Source organism: Mya arenaria, chromosome 2 (assembly GCF_026914265.1).
Source record: "Mya arenaria isolate MELC-2E11 chromosome 2, ASM2691426v1".
In the NCBI taxonomy this organism is placed as follows: domain Eukaryota; kingdom Metazoa; phylum Mollusca; class Bivalvia; order Myida; family Myidae; genus Mya; species Mya arenaria.
The window spans coordinates 36,127,627-36,148,600 of NC_069123.1; the positions used below are offsets into that span (position 1 = coordinate 36,127,627).

The following is a 20,974-nucleotide window of genomic DNA, read 5'->3' on the forward strand; positions in this document are numbered from 1 at the left end:
TTGAACTTACTTGGACTAGAGCTTAGATATTTGGCATGATTCATCGTCTAGTGGACCTCTACAAAGATTGTTCAAATTATGGCCTTGGGGTCAAAATTGGCCCCGCCCCCTTGGGGGGTCATGGGTTTTCTCTATATGTTTATAGTGAAATCTTCAAAATTCATCTCCTCTGAACTTACGTTGCTTAGAGCTTAGATATTTGGCATGATTCATCATCTAGTGGACCTCTACAAAGTTTGTTCAAATTATGGCCCTGGGGTCAAAATTAACCACACCCCGGGTCCTTAGATATTTGGCATGATTCATCGTCTAGTGGACCTCTACAAAGTTTGTTCAAATTATGGCCCTGGGGTCAAAATTGGCCACACCCCGGGGCTGATGGGTTTTCTCTATATGTGTTATAGTGAAAACTTAAAAAATCTTCTCCGAACTCACAAAGACAAGTAACGTTTTAATTTAAACTGGATAACATATTTAGTACACATACCAATTTTCAATATGGGCCACATACAACAATTAATAACAAATATACATATATAGATACACACGTAAAATCAAGTAGTGACAAGAGCTTAGATATTTGGCATGATATATCATCTAGTTGACTTGTACCAATATTGTTCAATCTTTGGCCCTGGGGTCAAAAAATGGCCCCACCTGGGCGGTCATGGGTTTCCTTATATATGTATATGATGAAAACTTATAAAATCTTCTTCTCCGAAACCAAAAGGCGAAGGCCTTAGATATTTGGTATGAAGCATTGTTTATCGGACCACTATTAAGATTGTTCAAACTTTAGCCCTGGGGTCAAAATTGGCCACGCCCCGTGTTCATAGGCTTAGGTTTTCAATATTTTTATATAGTCTTATATAATAAAACTTTAAAAATCCTCTTCTCCAAAATATAAGACCTAGAGCTTTCATATTTGGTATATAGTGTTACCTAGTGGACCTACACCAAAGGTATTCAAATTATTGTCCTGGGGTCAAATTGGCCTTGCTCAGGGGTCATTTGTTTTTACATTGTCTTGTCACTTAAACGTCTTTTCCTCTGAAAGTAAAGGTCAGAATGACTCCATACTTGATATGTAGCATCCTTACATGGTCCTCTCTCAACTTTGTTCAAATGGTTTTGTTTGGCCCCTTTTAGGGGTCACCAGAGCAAAAAATAGAAAAACCTTTAAACAACTTGATCTTATTAACTGCTTGATGGATCTTCAAGTCTGAAGCATCCTAGCATGGGCCTCTGTCAGGTCTTTTCAAATAATTTTGTTTGGCCCCTTTTAAGGGCCACCAGAGCTAAAATTAGTAAAAAAAACTTAACATTTTCTTCGCATGAACCCCTTTGATAGATCTTCAGCAAATTTGGTTTGAAGTGTCCTTGCATGGACCTCTCTTAAATTTGTTCACATAATTTTGTTTGGCCCGGTTGCCATGGCAACCTAAAGGAAAATGTCAACAATTGGTTATAATCATCTTCTTCTCCTAAACCGCTTTGACAATTTTGATGAAACTTCATAAGAATGATCCTTAGTTGGTGCTTTTTCAAAATTGTTCAAAGAAATTAATTCCATGTAGAACTCTGGTTGACATGGCAACCTAAAGGAAAAGTGTCAACAATTGGTTACAATCATCTTCTTCTCCTAAACGGCGTGGACAATTTTGATGAAACTTCATAGAAATGATCCTTGGTTGGTGCTTTTTCAAAATTGTTCAAAAAAATTAATTCCATGCAGAACTCTGGTTGCCATGGCAACCTGAAGGAAAATATAGGCTGTCGTGTCCGCGCTGTGACTTTCTCTTATATGGACAGATTTTAAAATGACTTGCCATATGTTTTCGACATACCAAGACAACGTGTCGTGTGCAAGACGCATGTCCCTACCTCTAAGGTTTATTCACAATGGAATGCTGAATATGAGGACATAAAGAGTGTTGGCTGTCATTTAGTATGATTGTTTTTTTTCTATGCTCAGAGGCAATTTAATATAACTTGCAATATGTATTTGACACATAAAGGCAAGATCAACTTTTTATGTACTTGTTCATAGATCAATGTCACATTGGGGGGCATTTGTCACATACTTTGACAGCTCTTGTTCAATATTCTTTGAGAAACAAGCTATATTAATAACAAAGGTTAAACTCTTTTACTCAGGTGAGCGATTTAGGGCCATCATGGCCCTCTTGTTAAAAAAAATACTCTCACATAAAAACATGGATTGGGAACAGTGCTATCACATATAACATGTAACATTGCAGGGATGAGATAGTGTCTGTAGTGGGACGTGTACAAACTCACCTGGACTCAAGACTGGCCTGGGTGGGAGAGTATCAGGAGCTGATAGTTGGGGAACAACACTCCCAGGATCTTAGACGACTCCTGCAGGAAGGGCTAGGAAATACCAGCAGTATCTTACACTCTCTGCATGAACGGTATGACTGCTATAGTTCTTGTTATATAAAAAAAATCATGTTAAGCAAAACTCAAAGTATAAGTTTCATTGAAGTTTAAAATTATTTAGCTTGACTTTTCAAAGAAATGGAAGAGCTAGCCTATACTACTCACCCTAACGTCCGCAGAAGTCGGTGTCAGCGTCACACTTGGTTAAAAGGTTATGCATATAACACTAAGTCATTATCTCAGCAAATTCATTGTGTATTACATTGAAACTTAGAGATGTGTCCCCAACTAAACAACCTACTTGATGCATCAAGTAAGATAACACTTTCAAATAATGCAAATTATGGGCCTATATTATTCAACTTTCTGGTTGAGATTTTGCATGTTAGCACTCATGGGTTAATAACTCAACAACTACTTGATATATTGTATTGAAACTTTATATTATCAAGTATGTTTATTAGTATCTTCCATGGCTGAGAGAGTAAGATAGGTTCATTTCGACCCGAGCGTAGGGTGTTTTGCGGAAACGAGGTTTCCGCAAAACACCCTGCGCGAGGGTCGGGATGAACCTATCTTACACGAGCGGCTATGGTAGATGCTTTTTCTCCGACCTCAGTTAAACAAAATTAAGTAAAAATGTATTTTTTTGCTGGAATTCTTTTGTGCTTAGTGAAAATAATTGCGTACGGATATGCGATAATTCGTGGTTGTCATGGATAATCGCGCAGTGATTCAGAGTATGTAAATGGTCTGATCGGTCTTTAAATAGTTCTAAGAAGAGTAAAGCATTATTTCTTGAAAGGTGTGTGAAAACTGTTTTCTGGTGACATTTGAAGCGAGAAATAATTAACTAGCGTTCTAAATATTGCCACAAGACAAGGATTCTATGATGCGTTACAGACGACAGTCTTCAACAAGGGAGGTAATTACAATGTGGTGACCATAAAAAGAAGTTCCATACGGGCATTTTATCTTCGCCCGTTGGCAAGATAAGAATTTCTAGCATGGTTAAATTAATGGATCTACTTATCTGAGGTGGGAGAAAAATTTATCTTGCATTTACTGGTAATTGAAGTTTTGTCCCTTTATTATTTGTCTTAGAAGTGCTGGTTGAGGTTTTGTATGTAATCTAATTTTACATTTTCTCTAGTGACTGTGCTTGTTGAATAATTCATAGAAGAAAAGCATTTGTAAGACGAGCAGAAAGAAATAATTTTTTTAGATATTGTAGAAATTGATTCTGATATAGCGGCCATAGGCTATCACACTTTGATTGACAAAGAGCTAGCATTTTAAGATGTATCTGTCTTGTTATTTAACCAGCTCATTAATCATTTCACCACCAGGTACAAGGAGTATGTTGTACTGAAGGCAAACCGTGATGGAGTCAACACTCTGGTACAGGAGAAGATTAAGGAATGTCGGGACTGGCATCTCATGCACAAGGTAACATGCTCTGGTCTCCTGATATCTTATTTGCCTAATTTCAAGTGGTAACACAATAGTGATTGTGGCATTAATTATTATTATTATTTTTTATTTATCCCATTGCATTGACTAAGTATTTTGAATCTACGACTTCTTATGTCTTGGCCTAGCTTGAGCCGATGTCTTGGTTAACTCCTTGCAGCAAGATAATTTAGTTGTTGGAATGAGTAAGTAAGTTGTGGCAATGAGATAAAAAAATTTTTTTACACATTTCAACTCTAAACCACTGTAAAAAGAAGCTACATATTAGTTATAGATTGTATTTTCCTGTATTCACGATGGAACTGCAATATATTCCCATACCTTATATGTGATTTCAGCATGTAATGAACCAAGTGCAGGGTTCCGCCTTCCAGAAGATGTGTAATGATATAGCCTCATCTCTGTCCCTGGGCACGCCAAGTTTTGCAGCTGCCAAGGAGTTCTTACAGGGGGCAGGACAGGGGTCTGTTGTACAACAGGTGAGGAATATACTTTATTTAAGAAAGCCTTGCACCCTAATTGGAAAAAGTTATCTTTGATTGAACAGATCTGGGGCGGTATTCAATAAACAACTTAGATTGAACTTAAATTTAAGATTAGAAACTGTGGAAAGAAGTGTTTTGATTGGCCTGTATATTTAGTTGACCAATAGGCTGAATGGAATCACTGAGGCATGTCTTAGGATAAGGATAAGATCCATATTACACATTGGCCCTGAGCCCCTGATATGAAGCTGAACATCAGTATAAAATTATCATGGTGAAATTCCAAATAATTCATCTTAAAGCTTGTGTATTTGAAACCATTGGAATTCAGTGACCATTTACAGAAAACATGATATTAACATGTTTGGTTTTCCTGTAAGTTATGCATGCTTTCATCTTGTCTTCTGTGCATTATAGTGTGAGCAAGTGGAGAGTGAGTTAACGGGACACCTGCAGCTCCAGCGCACCAATCTGACACGTGTGATTGACGTTCTCCACACGTACGCCACTATAGTCGCACAATTTGGCCAAAGCTTCGCAAACAACACGCGCACAAGCAACTATCTGACATGGCTTCAGGAGCTCACAACAGACTTCACGGAGGACAAGTGAGTTCACTTTAAATTCATTCCTGCCTTAATCGACAATTTTCATTGGAGTAAAGGTCATTCCTGCTTTTTAACATATTAAAAAGGTACTGATCTCTGAAAATATTAATTGTACCAAATCTTTTTTATACGTTAAAAAGCAGGAATGACCTTACTCCATTGAAAATTGTAGAAAAATTGGACTTGTATATAACTAGAACAGAACAAAATGATGTTGAATTTCTAGTAGTTATGCAGGTTTTGAATTTAATAGAAGACTTTATATTTGTAAGCATGTATTTTTCAGGTGTCTACAGATCGTGCAACATTGTGCAGACTTGTATGGAGATGGATTGTTCTCCCCTGCTCGGGTACAGCTTGTGTTGGCCGCGGATGTCCGGCTACAGACGATTATTCAGGACACAAACACAAAGCTCATCAAGGTAGAGTACTCTGGCTGACGATTTAAGTCAGGTCTTCCTTTATAGCCACAATCTTTAATTTTATAATTTACTTCCTAAGAAAAAAAAGGTACCGCTTTGAAAAACAAATAAAAAATTTGGATCGCAGGTATTTAAGTGTGATGGTTAGAAAATGCCAACATATTTTATTTCGTGTGGCTTAAGTTTAGGCGAGTGATTTTTTCAGAAATTCAAGTATCTTTAAAATTACATGAAAATCTGATTTGAGTAAGTCATTGAATTGGTTCTACAGACATTAATGCAAAATAAAGTGATGGTTACACCACATAAATGTAAATTCTTAACAAGTGTTTTGTTTCTTATATACAGCTTCTGGAGAGGCGAAGCCTAGAAAAAGCGGAAATTCGTCTGTTAGAACAGCATGTTATTGACAGTAGGGGTGCCATTGACAACTTTGTCAGAGGTATGGATATGATTTGTTTTATACCTACTTTAATGTATTAAATTGGTAGGATTCCTGAAAGCATAAAGAAATGTTTCAGTTTCATGTATAAGATTTAGTAAATGTACGAGGGATGATAAAAAAAAAATGGACTTTTTCAAAAAAATCCACAGTTTAACAGCTACTTTATATATCATTGGAAATTAGAGTCCTTAAAAAAAGTGACTGATAAGAATTTGAGGATAAAATGAATGACATGGACTTAGAGGGAAACGTTTGAACTACCATAGGTACGCATACTCTGTGCTGTCCAATTCATTGGTAATTTGTTTGGATTTAATTGCCGTAGAAGTTCAGTAAGCAGAAATATGTTGAATGTTTACAAGGTCAAGATTTTGATACCACCATGCTCCGGACGTGTTCTATGACTGTATTTAGCATTCTGTAATTTTAATATTGGTAATGGTGGAGGTCTAAAATTTGTTCAGCATATAGTGAAAATATACTGCTTAATGTGTAATATAATGTTATGTGCCTAATAGAGCACTATTTAACCCTACATTATTTTGAATCTTTCCTCATAGATGGGCTTTTTCTTAAAGATTAAAGTCTGTGGCCATGATCACATATGTTCGACATGATTAAGCCTTCATAATGGTTGACTGTAATAGAATTGTTTTAAATTGCTTGCTTTAAATGTAACAAGTTCTTTTTCCTATGTGCAGAGAATGGCAGTTTTGGTGTGTCAAGCCTGTGTGCGGTGGTAGTGACGGTGTTGTGTGCCCTCAATAAGCGAAACCTGCAGATGGAGGCTGCAGCCACAGGTTTGTGCCAGATGTTATCTTTCTGTGGTTTAGTGATACCAGGGCCATGATTACAAACAGTCTCAAGTGTGAGACTCATGTGGCAAAACTGCAAATCTTCATTACATTGTAACTTTCTGTCTGGTTCAGGTTTGATGATATGCTGAATTTTATTACTATTCCAGTTGGACAATTATTCAATTAATTTTGTTGAAAGTTGATTCTTTGAAATTTAATAAAAGTGTTTTTCTGAGTCTGAGGCTAGACTTGGACTTTAGACCAATGATCTTAATCATGGCACCTGATCTACATAACCTGCATGTGTGTATATATTGATCACCGTGAGTGATATAGCCATATCCTTTAAGCTTTGGCCTTTGGGAGGGTGGCAGATGTAATTTTGCACTGGTAACACAGTTTTTAAGATAATTTACGAAAAAAGGAGAGGTTTTCAATGTCAGTGATACTGATTATTTGATTATTGGTGTACATGATATTGTATGTATCAGGAAAAGCTATATATATTCTAAGGTAGTAATTTCTGCCAGTGACATTTTAATATTTTGGTTACAGGAGCTGGAGACAGGTTGATGGACTTGACGTCGCGGGATGGAGACTGGTTTCTTGAGGAACTTTGCAGCATGAGTGGCAATGTAGCTCAATTTATTGACCTCGTCAAGTCTTGCCAACAGGTAGGTCGATAATTATGGTGTCCCAATTAGTTTTATTGATATTGCTTCCGAGAATTTCAATGTTCTGAAGCATTAAAATATCATGGCTTTTGTTTCGCCCAAAACAATCATCATAGAAACACTAACTGCCACAGTTAAGAGATTTGGCGTATTCTATAACGTTACACTGGAGCTTCCTGTAGAAGAGACATGCTCGTTACCCTGCAATGCATCCAAACATGTGCAGTTTGCATTTGTTTCACTTTACTGACCAATAAAAATTGTATCTTTGTATTACACTCATAATAACTGTGGGATAACAAAATAAAGTCTTTTTTTTAGTTGCAACTGACTGCCATAAGCCCCTGTTGAGGGGGTACAAATTGATTGCCTGTTTGGTGTAAAATTGTGCTGCGATCATGCTTTGTTTAACTGATTGACAAGCATGTTTTGCTTAGTTTATTAGCAAACAGTAGTAACAAGTAATTGAGGATTCTCAATATCAGCATCAATGTTATTGTTGTGTTTTTTGTTGACATAATTATTTAAATAGCCTTTGAGATGGGGTAGGTTGCAAAATACATGCTGTAAAATATAATCATGATTTCTGTGTTTGTTTAGGGAGAGGAGGGGAGTCAGTTATCCCTCATGTATCGAGGTCTGGCTGTCACCAACCATGTGTACACAGCACTTCAGGTACTGCTCTTTATAATCTTGTTAATTGACTAAATATTTAATATTCATTTCCCGGAGTTATTAGAACAATTGTAATACATGTTGGTATTTTTTGTTATATCATTGTTGCTCACATTAATAATTGCAGATCAGAAGTTGCCACGATGACTGTCATGGTTCTTTAGTTAATGTATTGAATAATGCAACCTTGTGTTAATAATATAATGCAAAATATTACATGCTTGCATCATGGATTTGCAATATCCCACCAACCATTCAACTGAACACATTTTTTTAGGAAGTATTCTTTTTGAAAGTTGCTATTTGCAGATAAATTAAACAAAAATGGAACTTGCCATTATTGCAGGACCTAAATGTGAATTTCCGGAACATCATTCTGCCTGAGGCCCTGAAGATCATTCAGAGCGAGGATGATTCTGTGTACGGTGTGGTGTCAGGGCTTGAAGGGATCCTTGCTGACCATGGGGGCTCTGTGGGGGACAGGGGACTTGACACGCTTATAGCGCAGCTGGAGGTGCTGCATAGGAATGCTGTCATGGGCATGAAGGTGTGATATAAATCTTATTTTTGGAAATTTGATAATCAAATTACCTGAAAGTCTCAAAATAGTTAAAGCAATTTTTTCTTAACAGGTGTATATCAGAGTTCTGCAGTTCAGGAATGATTCTGACATCAGGATTGAGAGATTTTACTTCAGAATATTGTACAATTGTTATGATTGTTTTTTGGCTCGGACAATTCCATCAAACACAGTAGAAGTACTTTGAATTGAAAAATGAAGTTGGAAACAATTTCAAAATTGGTCGTTGCCCCTTTACCCTACTTTGTTCATGAATCCCTCATACTCAAACAGACCCCTAGCTATTTTTGAGTATTGAAAATTGTCAGCTGTTAGAACCCCTGCATTTAAGAAGTTTTCCATATCAATGTTCTTATAAAGAAGATCAACGTAACAGAAGTTTTATACATGTATGGTGTTTGAAAATTGATCTGTTGTTGTTTATTATTGTTGTAATATTAAACGCCGATTTAACATTGATCTTTCAACTATTGTCTTACAGAATGAGAACCTGGAGTTACTACAGAGAGTATCTTCTATGGAGGCCCAGTTCAAGTCCCTGCTTGAGAGTGGAATGTCTGGAAGCCCACAAGAGCTCACACCTGGGCAGATGTTGCTCATGGGCTTCAACGGGCTGTTTACAAGGCTAGAGGATGAGTTCTCCACACTGCTTGAGTGTATAGATGGGCTTCAGGTCCCCACGGTCTGGAAGAAAGTCGATGTGATCAAGGAGGCTAAGTCACTTCAGGTAGATGTGGCGAGTTCGTGAGCTAAAATTTTTATATTCAGTCTTGTCAATCTGTCAGCGGTATTTCTGCCCTTTTCTACGGGCAGAATATCGGCCCCATCCCGTTTAACTTAATCAATTTTCTAACTAATCGCCTAGAAAAAAGCCAAAGTACCCCCCCAAAAAGTTTTATCATTATGAAAAGCAAAAATGTACATGTTGACTTGTATTTGAACAGTACTAACACAAAACTCAGTTGTTATTTTTCTAAAATTTTACCAAATTGTTGGGGTTTTATAATGACAGTCACTTGGTATTAAATGCACAGATTGACAGGAAACTCTGTGATCTTTGCCAATTTTGAGTATCGTTCTTTTCCCAAAATAGCCGGAGAGACCCCTGCTTGGGTTTCAAATTGACTGTGCTTCAAAACATTTATTTCAGATCATATAATAACTTAATTATATATTAAGATGGTAAGAGGGAACAGTTTTCTTTGACTGCAGGATATTATGAATAGCTAGAAATATCGTTATTTCCTTGTGACCTCAGATATTTCCCTGTATACTAAACTAAGACTGTATTTTTTTCAGCTGTCTGTACTATATGAGGGTACTTCAAAAAGTAATGTTTTAATGGATATGACATGTTTAAATTCGATATTCCACTAAAAACCTCTTATGGAAAATGTTTGTCAAGCCATTTGTCTACAAAAGATAAATTGTTAAAAGTGAAGTGATTGTATTTTCAGCTGTCCTCCTTCACCCGTAACACGCGCAGCCTATTGTCGAGTCTATTTTTCCTGCGCCGTCTCCAAGTCATGAAGGAGTTTTTCCACATGTGTACCCAATTTGCTGCCGCCATTCTGGGGATGGAGGGAGGTAACTGCGTCGATGATGAGCAGTTTACACGCCCAATCAAGCGATACATTGCAGACTACGTCAGGAAACAGGTATACACATTTATTTCATTCAACTGAAATTTGTCTTTCAATAATAGCTACATTAACAAACAAAAGTGAATGCTTAATCACATAATCAATAAGCGTAACATCAGCAACTTTCAATTGTTCATCAGAGATGATCAGTTTTACTTGTTCATTGGAGAAAAGCTAGTGCCCTTGTTCCTTACAGAACTTCAAATTCTCATGCTTACTGATCAACGATCACCAAAATCTATTGATGTCATCAAATATTAATTATAATTCTTAATCCTTATTTTCTAGTGGTTGCATATCATTTTACTTATACTTTTGATTTCTGAAGATTGCCTTGTCCATTTCAGATAATTGGGTTCCCATCCCAACTGCTGGGCTACATTGTGTGTGTGTTGATGGAGGGTATGGGGCTGGATGTGCGGGCGGAGATTGAGCTCAAGGACATCGGTGCGGAATGTAAGGCCCCGCTTGAGGATCTGTGTAAGAAGGCGGTGGATGGTGGCCTCAGACAGGGCCTTTTTCAACAACACCACTTCACGCAGGCGTCCACACTTACCAGCGCCCTCGACGCTACCTGGAGGAGACATGACCTGACAAGGTATGAGAGTAATTAGATGCTTGCTTTACTTACTTATCTTTATTACAAATAAAAGTGAAGAAAAAAATTATCTATTCAAATAGAAATAAAGAGAAATGTGATGATTTTGTATTTCTTCCGATGTCACTATCATTGCAATGATTTCCATGCATTAGAGAAAAAAACAGTAACATTTTTATTTTAATGCTATGGCACAGTGTCCATCGTTTGTTCGTCCGTGTGTCTGTTGTGTGTGAACACGATAGTCTTCAATATTAATAGTATTTAATTAAAACTTATACAGTAGCAAGATATACATGAGAACTTGGTTCTCTTTTTTAACCAGGATTATGGCCCTTGAAATGATCAAAATTGCTATGTTGCCAAGTCTAAATGAGACAACCTTAATTCATAAATTGTATTTTTTTCACTCCCTTGCCTTTGCGAAAGAGGTAAAATTACGGTTTAAGAGAGACAACATGTACTGACTGTGCAGTTGGTTTTCTCCCTTGCCTTTGTGATCAGTATGTTGCTGATTAAAATAACAGCCCAGTAGAGCATAGGCCCTCATGGCCCTCTTGTTTAGTTGTTATCATCAAGGGATGCATCATTCTGAGTCTGTAGTATTCTGATATGAAATTTATTTTCTTCATGATTCAGGAGACTGGATTCTAACCTGGAGTTACTAAAGGGCAGTTTCCAGCGGGCCCAGCTGCACTTGACCAGGCTCCACTGGGTTCAGGAGGATGTGTTTATTCAGGCGGGGATCCAGCCCTCACATTTGATGGTCGCCAGCAGGGCAACAGTTATGTCTGAGATAAAGAAGGTATAGTGAACAATTAAAGCCTCGTTGTTTTATCAGAAAAGAAAAATATCTTGCATATTGTCACAATTTTCAGTATCAGTAATGCTGCCATTTTATTGCAAAAACTGCAATGTTGGCTACAATTAAAAACCTTTTAAAGATATGAAAATGATATTTTGTGCACACTGACAATCTGAGATTCCTGGCAAAAACATTTGTTGAATTTTTTCTCTTTGCAGTGTTCTTGTTACATCAAAAGTCTTAAGACATTATAGCTTTATTGTTGCTTTTTTAAGTCAAAATGCAATGACAGACATCCTTTATTTTCAACAGAAAGCAGAGTCATCAAAATTTACAGTTCCATCCATCCGTCTAACCCTGTTCTAATTCTTGATCTTTGACTAGATTTATAACATTTTTAGCTCATCCTTATATGAAGCAATTTTGAATACATGTATGTAACCTTATTACATTTCAGTGCATGCAGTCAGTGTTAGGGGAGGAAGCAAGCCTGTCCCATGTCCAGAGTCAGTACAGCCAGCTAGAGGGGTCCATCACCCAGCGTCTCAAGTGGGCGGCTGGGGCCAACCCCTCCCTGAACCTCATTCTACAGCAGTTTGAGGATGCCAGCCTCGTCAGGAAACAACTTGCTGAGGTAAATTGGAAAACAGTGTTTTTTTTCATGGTTTCCTTCAGGTTAGTGTTGAACAATACTCTTCCGCTGTGGAATTGTGTGTCAGGTTTTTGAAATTATCTAATTTCTCATGTTCAGACCCAATTCTTGGGTTTATGTCTTACATCAGGTGAGTAATCCAGCTTTATTTAAAGCATGCAAAATAGAATTATGAGAATCATCGCTGACTATGTCTACCTGTACAAGTACATGTAGTATATATATATTACAGGAGGAGACAAAGATATCCCAGGAGGTTGTGAGGCTATGCCAGGGAATACTTCACCTGGAGGCCCTGAGAACACGCACAGCTGAGGCCATGTCCTCAGATAGCAACTTCCTTACTCTCATCCAAAAGTGAGTAAAAACAATACCTACCTGTATGTCAATTGCTGTCAAGATTAGATTTGCAAAAGGCGATAAACACCCATTTACATATATTTTGAAGTGCATATGTACAAATCAAGTCTGCATTTTTGTCTTAAGTTGAGAGTAAACTTCATCATGTCGGTAGTTTCAGTTTGCACACTCTAATATCCTTGGTTTGTATATTTTGTACAATTTTTTTTATAATAATTGAAAGGATTTTTTGAATGTCTTTTGCAGGTGCAATGAGAGTTGTAGACTGACAGGACAGTCAAGCTGTTCTGTGACCGAGCAGGAAGTGACACTTGTGCAGATCATGGTATGTGATAGCTTTTCGCTGGTGTTATATTTCATGAAAGGTTTAATGATTGGTTTGTGCAAGTTATATTGGCTGGGTAGCTGGTTTGTGCAAGTTATATTGGCTGGGTAGCTGGTTTGTGCAAGTTATATTGGCTGGGTAGCTGGTTTGTGCAAGTTATATTGGCTGGGTAGCTGGTTTGTGTAAGTTATATTGGCTGGGTAGCCGGTTTGTGCAAGTTATATTGGCTGGGTAGCTGGTTTGTGCAAGTTATATTGGCTGGGTAGCTCTGTTTGTACTTGACTGATTTGCAAACAGGGTCTCGGAGTTAAATCCCTGCACTGGCCAAATACTTTTCTTAGCTTGTGCCATTGTATATAAGATAGTATTTTATGTGGAAAATTGACAACTTACTAGACCATCTTGACCACTTTGTTTCTTAACATTGCCATTTAATTCTGTAAATTATGGCAATAAATGAAATGCTGTGTAAAAAAATGTGAATTTTGATGAAGGTGGGAATGCTATGGTTTTCTCACCCCAGAAGTTCTGTTTTTTAGTGGGTAGCGCCTTTTAGACACTAAAATTAGTTTTTACCTAAATGCTATGAATAACCTGGCAGTTCATATTTAAATTGAGGCAGTCAACCTGCTTTCATAAATAAATTAGTATAATGTAACTTTGAAAATATCACATCAGCCCTTGGGAGAAGGTCAGAGGACAGACACAGGGTGGATGAAGGCCGCTCTCAGTGAAGTGAACACCCAATTGCAGGATGCTGACAAGAAAATGTTGGCCCTGAAGAATAGCATCGATGATGCAAGGGTAAGCATGCAAGCATTTTGTTTATCTTAAATATACAAAAATAACCATCATTGTTTTCCAAATTGACCTATGTGTATGAAATAAGAAGGCTGATAAAGCTCTTTTGCATTCAATAGATGATATGTTTGCCTTCATGATCAGTCAGCAATGGAGCTACTGGGTTAGGCATTCTAGTGTTTGCCTTTCTGTCATATTCATTCTAGCTTGATATAAAAATGTTTGTTGTGTTTTTTATAACATGTGTCAAACATTTTATTCATGTCTATTTGTCCGATGTTAGTGAAATCAAGTTGAAGCGAAATTAGCATTTTTATCAGTTTGTACCGGGGTATGTCTGTAATACACTGTTTATTCTTATAACCTGCCCTGACAATATAAGGTATCTAAAATTGTTTGGGAGTTTGAAAATCTACATCAAAAGGCATGTTTTAATGTTTCGTTTCTAATAGACACACTGTTTTTGTTGTACCAGGAGGGCATTAAGACAGAGGTGAATGCAATCCGGACCCTGCTGGCATCCCATCACAAGCTCATGTCTGACATCAGAGCCATACTCAAGTCTCTTGCAAAGGTAAATCTCTTTCGGCTTAATAAACATAAAGGGGATGTACGTGTTTCTGCTCAGGACTATTACAGTAGCTTATTACTTTGTATGGAAGTATTGCCCAAATATGTATTGAATGTGTTATGATTTTGTAACTTAAAAATAAGCCATGTCCTGTAAACTTATAAAACAGTCCTGGTCAAATGATGACATAATTACAATAACTGATTTAATTCATGTCCATACAGCAAGAGGAGACAGAGCAGGGCGACCATGTGAGTGAGGGAAGTGTGCGACAGTACCTGAACACGTACAAGAAGTTCTCAGAGAACCTCACCATGGCACTCAAGATGATCGTGAGTGAGGAGTTCACTGCTGAGACAATGGCAGAAACCAAAGCACTGCTGGAGAGTCTTGCCACGCAGATACCGCAGTGAGTTGACCTCACAATATATGGGGGGATTTGTAGCTTTTTTTTGTTATTCTAATTCTAAGAAAAAAATTTTTAGAAAATTATTTAAGGTTTTGTCATTGACATTGGATTGGTGTTGGCATCATTGTGCAAAGACTTTAATGTTGTTAATATCTTTCAGAATGATTAAATCACTGACATGAATCTTGGTACACATATAAAAAGAATAACATTATTGATTACAAGGCCAAAAATAACAGGAACAATGTGCCATTATGACAGGTGGTTATTTGTATGTGATGGAAATAATGTATCTGTGATATCGCGCCTTGCAGGATCTATGATGAACTTGTGGCGCTAGCTCCACCACTTGTCAGTGCTTCAGAGGAGCCGCGAAATGGAAGCCCTGTCAGCTTCGCAACAGGTTAGGTTATGCTTAATTTGAGACAGCAGTTTTGTAGCTTGTCTATTCATTAAAGAAAAGGTGTTGTCTGAGACATGATGCAAATATATCGAGCATAACTCTGGCATTAATGAATGCTGTGTTATGCCCCTTGTTCAAATAAAAAATAAAACTGTTAAGAGTTGGCTTTCGCTTGTCAACACTTCTTTATGTATTTATGTATCATAATGTTTTAATTGTATACATATTATTTTAGTTTATTTCTGGTAGAAAAGGGTTTTTTTATAAATGAAAAACTGACTTGTATTTACTGTTGAAAAATGTCTCTTAAATTTAGTAACATTTAGATACATTATGAATTATTGATTTGTATTGTTATGCATATGGGATATCGGTTGATTTGTATTGTTATGCATATGGGATATCGGTTATCAGTATTCAATGCCCCTGACCTGTTTTACAGCTGTGAAGAAGTCTTCAGCAGCAGGCGTAGAGGAAGGCAGACGGGCAATTCCCCCTGACTTGACAGGGACCCCGCCCACATCCAGTCCACTAACCACAGCCAAGCCTCATGTCTCCAGTAGGTTAAACAATACCTGAGTTTTTTTCTCCATTTTGGAGTTCACAGATTTCGAAATAGTTTTCACTGTTTCCCCTCCTTATTTAATGGTGTTTACTGTGTCCCTACTGTTTTTATAAAGGAAACATTTATGGTTTACAGTTCTTTTTGCCTTAGCAGTTGTTTACATCATATTTACATTTTTATACAAAAAATCTATATTGTTATTTGTATATTTTGTCTTTCTTTTAGTTTATTGTACTCACAAATATTTCTTTTCAATAGTAATGGCAAGCATCTAAACAAAAATCTGTGGGAAAATCTGTTCCTTCCCCAAGTACGTCCGGTATTCAAATTTTACAACTTTCTTTCAGCTCCGGTAAAGAAAGCAGAGAAAATTTCACGTGACCCCAAAACAGGAAAAGGTTTGTTTATTTATTCAAGAGTATAATTTGTCATTTCACATATAAAGAACATTGCTGTAGGTTTTGTATTGCAAATAATGTAAACTTGGCTCAAACTCAAAAGCTTTTAAAGTTTTTAGAATCAAACTTGATGCACATGTTGCCAGAGGAAATGCACTTGTGTACATCAAAGACAACTCTGGCTGTAATAATTGATGAGTTATTTCCCTTTTCAACAGAAAAATAATAGACAAGCATTCGGGTTCTCTCCGCAGAGCTCTTTTTTTGTTCAGCAAGTATTGTCGACATTATTGACTTGCATGTATGAAATAGTCTGATATTTTAGCATGTATAAAATAGTCTGATATTTTACGTTGCAAAGACCTGCACTTCTCATTCACTGTATGTGTAAAGGTTTCCAGGAATTTCACATTTATCCATTCTGTGTCTCTGGAATTGTTTTTTGACACAGAAAGTTAATGCAATTGTATAATCTTCAATTTACAGTCTGATTATTGTGTGAAGAATAATAATCGCTGTTCACTGTACTTTTAAGTGAAGCTCAACGGCCAACTTGTTATTGGTATAGGAATTATTGCAATCTCTAAATACAGGTCAAATCTTCAACATCCACCGCTTACACTGTTGAAAATCATACTCTTTATGCTTAAATGTTTACATTCCAGCGATTCAGGAGCGTAACAGCTATGCAGTGGGTGTGTGGAGGCGCGTCAAAATGAAGCTAGACGGTCGCGATCCTGACCAGAACAAACGACTGTCTGTCGCTGAACAGGTATACCAGCCTTGAGCTTATAATTGATAACTTGTGTACTGAGAAGAAGAATTGAAGTTGATGCAGAGTTATTTTTATCCTCCGTCATGTCAAAGTTTGGTCAAAGTAGTAATGATGTTAATATAAAATTGGTAATGATGTTCACTATGACATACATTGTAGAAAATTTCATAATACTAGTTAAAGTATTAGGCAGGTAAGACATGCATTCGCACCCACATGCAGTGCTCATGTTTGAAGAAATTGAGCTTGTGTATTCAGAGATGTGGTTTGTCCGCAGATTCGCAGATCACATGGCTCCAGGGACAAAAAATAAATAAATCTTAACTGACAAAAACAAGTTAACTGGTTGATTTTGGTTGTTACTTCAGTTGTTTTACACACCAGGTTGCTTCAAAGTCAGGAGAGTCCTCAAAAGGGCTTCTAAAAAGCCAGTTTGTTGCTGCAGGAGAGTGCTTCATCTCTTCCGATTCCCATTGGGAGCCCAATGCGCCCCCAAAAACCCTGTCCCCATCATTACAAACCTTCAGCTACCAGGTCGATCAGATCCCTGGTTGTGTTTCAGATTGACCAATAATTGCTGCCTTTTGTTTTCAGGTGGACTATGTAATCAAGGACGCGACTAACCTAGACAACTTAGCTGTGCTGTACGAGGGATGGACACCCTGGGTGTGAGCCCGTAACCCTGTCGCCCACTGTGGGCTTCGTCCAAGATAACACTGCACAGTAACCACGTAACGGGCAGTACCGCCAGCAGCCATGTTCTCGCCACAACGCGGATCTGTGGGTCGCAGTAGCGCAAGGAAATAAAACATCACAGCTGTAAAATACAAATGTCTCAGGCCCCGCCAGGGAGCCTACGTATATGAGATGTATTAAGCTGGTGGTGTATTAGCGTTTATACAAAAAGTCATCCACTCTTGTGTTAGGAATGAAGGAAGCCCCGAGTGCTCCACAAATATTTGGTCACCTTAGCTCGTACTGGTTGGGAATGTTGTCATTGGCATTAAAATACATGTTGGTATTGACGATAAATGTGAAGACTTATGAAAAATGAGTATTGGATGTACAATAATGTATTTTTTTATGCCAGGTGACCCTGTTTGGGGGGTGGGGGGTGGGGGTAGTCTTTGAAAGGTTTAAAAGTACAGAGGAAGATAATGTAAATATCATACTGATAAAAAAATATTGCACACAAAATCACTTTTTTGGCCATCACATTGAAAAATCAGTCATTTTATGTCCAGTTGAAATAAAGATGTTCAGTTGAAATAAAGATGTTCAGTGTTCAGTTGAAATAAAGATGAAAAACAAAAGTATGAGCTACCATAACTGTGTCTGTAATGTATTTTTGTTTAATTATTTTCTATCTTAGTGTTTAGTAAGCAATTCCCTTTCAAATTATACGAAGTATTAGATAGTGTTTAATTTTGCTCTTCTTTATGATGAAGCTGGTAGACTGGGCACACTCAGCGCCTGACTAATTGTTTGGAAGACCAAAATTAAATGCTAACTTTCTTAGTGTTCAGCATGAAATGTTAATCAAATACCTTTTTACCGGTACAAAGCAGTGCATGCGGGCAAACTTTCAAAATAACTTGCTCAAAAAAACCAATCAATGACTAAATTGAAATAAGGTGTTTGTTTTAGCTACTTAATGGAAATTTGGCAGTTGTGAATCTTCATGCAATCCCTATGGCAAAGGCATGAACCTAAACACTTTAATTCCATGGGGTCACACGGCATCAAAAGTTAACATTATAGCCAATGTCTGTATAAAATGTCAAGATTGTTTATACATTTTATACCTTGACACAACGACATATGAAATAGAAAGTTGCTACAAAATGTGCACAAACAACAAAAAACATGGTCCATATTTTTGATAATACCAACGTTTATTTTTACCATTTGTCTTGACAGTTTTTTTATTTTACCCAACCAGAAGGCTTCGTGAACCATTGCGACATTCGTAACATGTGGAAAAACATTATTTGCATTCTACAATGTAGAAAACCAACATTTTGCTTGAGCCGTAATCACGTCTGTGTTTCGGCGCGTGGCTGCAGTCAATCAGTCAATGAAGCATGAACAATTGTAACGAAAAATTACTCGTGTAAATACATTTGTAACATTGATGTAAATAGTTTTTTTGTTAATTTCATTATTATTTCATGTAGAGTTTAATGTAAAAAAAAGAAAGAAAAAAAAAAAAAAAGTGAAAATGAAATTGTTTTTATCTTTTTTGATTTTCTGTATAATGCATTTGATGACATTTATGAAATGTTTTTGAATAATTTTATGATTTGAATAATGTGTTATTGTTTTGGAACATATTGACTTCATATTGTGTTTTTTGTAAGTAAACCCTATACTAAATATTAACAGATGAACATTCAGATACTTCGAATTTGAAAAAATGTAAGGCACATGAACAAAAATAAAAATCATGGAGCTGTTCGTTTTTTTTTATTTTGAGTGTTTTTCTTAGTATAAAAAAGTTTCCTCTTCTCTTTTAATTATATTTCCAAATTTTGCATTTATTGACATGTACTGAAATGTAGTTATGTCTAAGACTTGTTGGTTTTAGAAGTCGTCCGATTGTAATTGTATTGTAATGGCCATATGCTTGTTGCAAGTATTGGACACTAATTGATTTTTTTTTCTTATTATCATTTAGAAGTTTTCATACTTCCATGTAACTGTAAAAGATACTCGTTCACGTATCTGTTATTGGCAACATTTATTTTTCAGACTTGGTGTGTTTTTCTATTTTGCTTACTTTTATTAACAAGCACAATTCAACAGAAATTCAACATATTTTTTTAAAGTTTAGCCTCCGGTTACTCTATTTTCAATAGTATTTCTAATACTAATCGACGAAATCGAGCATTTTTTGTCGCAGAGATGCTCTTGTTTGAATTTGTAAAGATGTGTTATCATTTTTATGAGCAAAGTGTTTACATGTCACACAGACCGCGGTGTTTTGAGCAGTACAAAGTGCTTGTAAATGTTTAAAAGAATAAAATTATTAGAATTTTAAGTGAGAATTTTTCATTTGAAATTAATTGAAAAAAATCTTCACCAGTACTGACGGTGTCATGTTGATTTAGAATATATATTTTTCGCTTTTGTATATGTGTAATTTTGTTTATATTTTTTTCTTGAATTAATTAGGATTGTTTTTGTTTGAATTGTTTGAAAAATTCATGACAGCGGGATACTATGACAGTGGGATACTATGACAGGGAAAGGTTATTTTTTCTCCAAAAAAAAAGATAAAGAGTCTTTTGTATTAACATAGCCGCAAAGTATTAGGCCAAGTCAGAGGCAATATGCTCATGTATAGCAAACCCATAAGTCTGCCTTGAACAAATGTTGAGTTATGCCCCATACTATCATAACTCGGAAATATTGATTAAAAAATGTGGTTGTACAAGAAATTCATTGATAAAACTGGGACAAACAGAAGGAAGACATACTTGGCCGTTTGAAGTAGAATTACAAGAATTCAAACTTGAACTTATTAATAAGAAACCTAAAAATGATACAACTTTGACAGAGCGACATGGTATCCTGCAGTTGATGTTATATTGTAATTGTATTTGTTTATGTTGTTTGGAATGAGATCAAAATGGTAATGTATCATTTTTCATTTTGCTTTGTTCCCAAAAGTAGGAATTGTTTCAAGGGAGGTAAACTGTTCTAGCATTTATACTTTTTAAGGGAAATAATTATGTAGTGCTCTATAATTATGTATTATGTCTTGTAAATAAGTTAAAATAAAATTGGTGTTGGTGTGAAAAGGTTGTTCTTCTTTATTTTTTTGGCAGTATGTATGATGTTCTTAAGCTGAAATTGTTTTCATATGAAAATAATAGGAAAGTGAGACTGGTGACCTAAAATGTGTAAGTCTGAGTTTCATTGTATCCAGACTAGAGAGTGTTTCGACTGTCAAGGTATGATTTGAAAAATATAGTATTTTGAAAATATATGAAAAGTGAGGTTTTATCGTCTTTTGATTTAAGGTATAGCTCAGTGCAAGAAAGTGAAAAGATCACTACAATTATTTTCCAAATAACCTGGTTTGTCTCTACACACTTACATTGG

The 20,974-nt window shown here is 36.4% G+C and overlaps 1 protein-coding gene across 1 annotated transcript in view; it reads left to right on the forward strand.

The window, feature by feature from the left end:
• Nucleotides 1-20,664, forward strand: part of LOC128202778 (serine/threonine-protein kinase SMG1-like) — a 53,580-nt gene extending 32,916 nt beyond the window's left edge. The window contains exons 46-70 of the mRNA XM_052903915.1: nucleotides 2,262-2,435; nucleotides 3,753-3,852; nucleotides 4,215-4,355; nucleotides 4,779-4,969; nucleotides 5,256-5,391; nucleotides 5,740-5,833; nucleotides 6,538-6,636; nucleotides 7,189-7,307; nucleotides 7,908-7,982; nucleotides 8,329-8,529; nucleotides 9,044-9,289; nucleotides 10,020-10,220; nucleotides 10,553-10,803; nucleotides 11,443-11,608; nucleotides 12,066-12,242; nucleotides 12,493-12,617; nucleotides 12,867-12,945; nucleotides 13,624-13,749; nucleotides 14,222-14,320; nucleotides 14,542-14,726; nucleotides 15,041-15,129; nucleotides 15,572-15,688; nucleotides 16,042-16,092; nucleotides 16,758-16,864; nucleotides 17,462-20,664. Coding sequence (XP_052759875.1) covers nucleotides 2,262-2,435; nucleotides 3,753-3,852; nucleotides 4,215-4,355; nucleotides 4,779-4,969; nucleotides 5,256-5,391; nucleotides 5,740-5,833; nucleotides 6,538-6,636; nucleotides 7,189-7,307; nucleotides 7,908-7,982; nucleotides 8,329-8,529; nucleotides 9,044-9,289; nucleotides 10,020-10,220; nucleotides 10,553-10,803; nucleotides 11,443-11,608; nucleotides 12,066-12,242; nucleotides 12,493-12,617; nucleotides 12,867-12,945; nucleotides 13,624-13,749; nucleotides 14,222-14,320; nucleotides 14,542-14,726; nucleotides 15,041-15,129; nucleotides 15,572-15,688; nucleotides 16,042-16,092; nucleotides 16,758-16,864; nucleotides 17,462-17,539 — 3,427 coding nt within the window. The 3' untranslated portion in view covers nucleotides 17,540-20,664. The remainder of the gene's footprint in view (nucleotides 1-2,261; nucleotides 2,436-3,752; nucleotides 3,853-4,214; nucleotides 4,356-4,778; nucleotides 4,970-5,255; nucleotides 5,392-5,739; nucleotides 5,834-6,537; nucleotides 6,637-7,188; nucleotides 7,308-7,907; nucleotides 7,983-8,328; nucleotides 8,530-9,043; nucleotides 9,290-10,019; nucleotides 10,221-10,552; nucleotides 10,804-11,442; nucleotides 11,609-12,065; nucleotides 12,243-12,492; nucleotides 12,618-12,866; nucleotides 12,946-13,623; nucleotides 13,750-14,221; nucleotides 14,321-14,541; nucleotides 14,727-15,040; nucleotides 15,130-15,571; nucleotides 15,689-16,041; nucleotides 16,093-16,757; nucleotides 16,865-17,461) is intronic.
• Nucleotides 20,665-20,974: the final 310 nt, after the last annotated feature.